A 2,139-nucleotide genomic window follows, 5' to 3' on the forward strand; every position below is an offset into this window, starting at 1 on the left:
GGTCACCGCTCCCGGATCCGTCCCCTCAGTCACCGCCCGCTCCCCACCCCCCACCCGTGGTCACAGTCCCCGGACCTGTCTCACCCCTGCGGTCACCCCGCCGCTCCGGAACGCCCCCCACTCCGCCCGCGATCCCCATCTCACCGTCCTGAGACGCGCCGCGGCCCCGGTGCCAGGAAGGGCTGTGGGCTCTGAGGCGCTGACCAAAAGGGCCCAGGCGGCGCGGGCTTCCTGGAGGGGCGCAAGCCTTTCCTGAGCGCAATTCACGGATGGAGATGGAGCGCCCGGCCTTGGGCACAGCGCTGTGACCAGCAGAGAGTCCTCACTGAGCCTAGGAAGCCGCCCTCCGCTGAGCCCTGTTCCATAGAAAGGGACACTGAGGCACAGAGCCAGGTCACTTACCACAGCCACTCATCAGAGATCCATTCCGGCTCCCAGCTCTTGTCCTCTGGACCCTAGAATCACATCTGTTCTTCCTGTGGGTGGCCACCTTGCCCAGAGCTGGTGCCACCCTATCCGGTCTGCCCTCCCTGTTGGGGCCTCAGCTCGTGCCCCCTTGTCCCCCCCGGGCCCCAGGACTTCCTCACCCCCCCACCCCCGCAGCAACTCAAGGGCTGCGCATCCATGTCAGTTTACAGCCCCTTCCAAGTCCTCACCCAGTTGGTCACTTGGGACTTCACTGCCTCTGCTCATGCCACTCTTACTCCCCTGCAAAAGCCTTGCCTCACCCCTACTGGGTCCATCCTACACACCTGGTCGAAGCCCACCCTCCCTAGGAGACATCGCCCTTCACCTCGACTCCTTACTCCTTTGTTCTTTCCTCTTCCGTCTGTGTGTACGCCCCGGTGCACACCTTATAGTTAGGAAAGTTCAGTGGAGCCAGCCCTTTGCGTATGGTTGCGCTTTGGGGTTTACAGCCAGTTTCATAGTTCCTCAAATTTCACCAGAGCCCGGGGCTGGGCACACGCTACTGTGTGTGCCCTATGGGTGCGGAAGCAGGTTCTGAGAGTTCTGGGGACGTCCCCGAGTCTGGCACAGCTCTGCCCATGAGCCAAGTCCCTGTGCAGACCTGATGTCCTCACGGTTTGTCCACCATTCAAGGATGGCCCAACCTCCTGGCCCCCAGGACCTGCCTCAAGGGAGGGTACCACACAGCAGGCCCCCAGCACTGCTCCCCTTGGATGTCAACATCGACAGGCTGGTGGCACCAGAGGCCAGATTCGGTTAGCAGCGGGCAAGTCTGCCTTGTGTGTGCGGAGGGCTCGGTGCTTGGATTCTGCACAAAAGATTTAGGTGAGGACGGGACTCGAACACAGACAGCCAGAAGGAAGGTAGCAAATTAAGGACAGCACAGTCTCAGGATGGGGGAGCGGGCAGGCCTAGAGGGGCCACCAGTCCAGGTTTAGGGCCGTCATTTTGTTTTTTTATTTTTTAATGTTTGCATAGGTGACCTGGACATTGCCAGGATGGCGCCCCACGGAGGTTGCTTCCTGTCAGGTGGTACAGGAGGTTTTGGCTGGAACTGTCAGACCGGCTTCCCCCACCCTTACCCCCCACCCTGTAAGTGGGGGCGGGGCGGCATCCAGACCGCAATGTAAATATATCATAATGAAGCTGAGGGTTAGGCTCGGCTGGAAAGCAGGGCGCATGCTCTGCACCTGCTCTTCTCCGGCAGCTCGCCAACCCCACCCCCACCCCCACCCACCCCCGAGGCCAAGGTTGGAAACCACAAAATCACTTTTACCACCACTTGCCCCAGTTCCTCTCTAGCTAACTTCTGTCAATACTGGAGTTTGGGTATTTGCTTCCTGGAAAAAATCAGAGATCTCAAAGAGTGCTAAGGGAGTGTGCAAACGTGGGCGGCAGTGTCTCCACCCCCCTGGCCTGCTGAGGTGGGGTGGGACAGTCGCTGCCTTCTGTTGACCCCAGGGGCCCTGACGCCCTCTTTGGGCCCTGTCCCCGCGGGGGTGGGGAAAGCCCCTGTAGTCTGGCAACCACAGCCGGGGCTGAGTCTGCTTTGCCCTGTCCCTGTGGGGGGGTCCCCTGGGGTGCCTGCTCACCCCTCTCTTGGGTCTCCTGTCACCACCCAGGGGCGTTGGAGCAGAGCAAGGACCCAGCAAGGATGGCAGCTGGCGTGTG

The 2,139-nt window shown here is 61.1% G+C and overlaps 1 protein-coding gene and 1 long non-coding RNA gene across 3 annotated transcripts in view; one reads left to right on the forward strand and one right to left on the reverse strand.

Annotated features, from left to right (window-relative positions):
• TPRG1L (tumor protein p63 regulated 1 like) overlaps nucleotides 1–813 on the reverse strand; it is a 4,007-nt gene extending 3,194 nt beyond the window's left edge. The window contains exons 1-2 of one of the 2 annotated variants that reach the window (XM_029947338.1): nucleotides 753–813; nucleotides 145–356 (exon numbers count right to left, since the gene is read on the reverse strand). In XM_029947338.1, the coding sequence (XP_029803198.1) occupies nucleotides 145–356; nucleotides 753–783 (243 nt within the window). In that variant the 5' untranslated portion in view covers nucleotides 784–813. Of the gene's footprint in view, nucleotides 1–144; nucleotides 357–656; nucleotides 709–752 lie in introns of those variants that run through there. The other variant, XM_029947337.1, reaches the window with a different exon arrangement.
• LOC115298490 lies at nucleotides 56–1,608 on the forward strand. Its single transcript, XR_003911772.1, has 3 exons — nucleotides 56–393; nucleotides 1,127–1,293; nucleotides 1,447–1,608. It is a non-coding gene; the product is annotated as an uncharacterized LOC115298490 (long non-coding RNA).
• The last annotated feature ends 531 nt before the right edge of the window (nucleotides 1,609–2,139 follow it).

This window comes from Suricata suricatta, chromosome 8 (genome assembly GCF_006229205.1).
Source record: "Suricata suricatta isolate VVHF042 chromosome 8, meerkat_22Aug2017_6uvM2_HiC, whole genome shotgun sequence".
Classification (NCBI taxonomy): Eukaryota; Metazoa; Chordata; class Mammalia; order Carnivora; family Herpestidae; genus Suricata; species Suricata suricatta.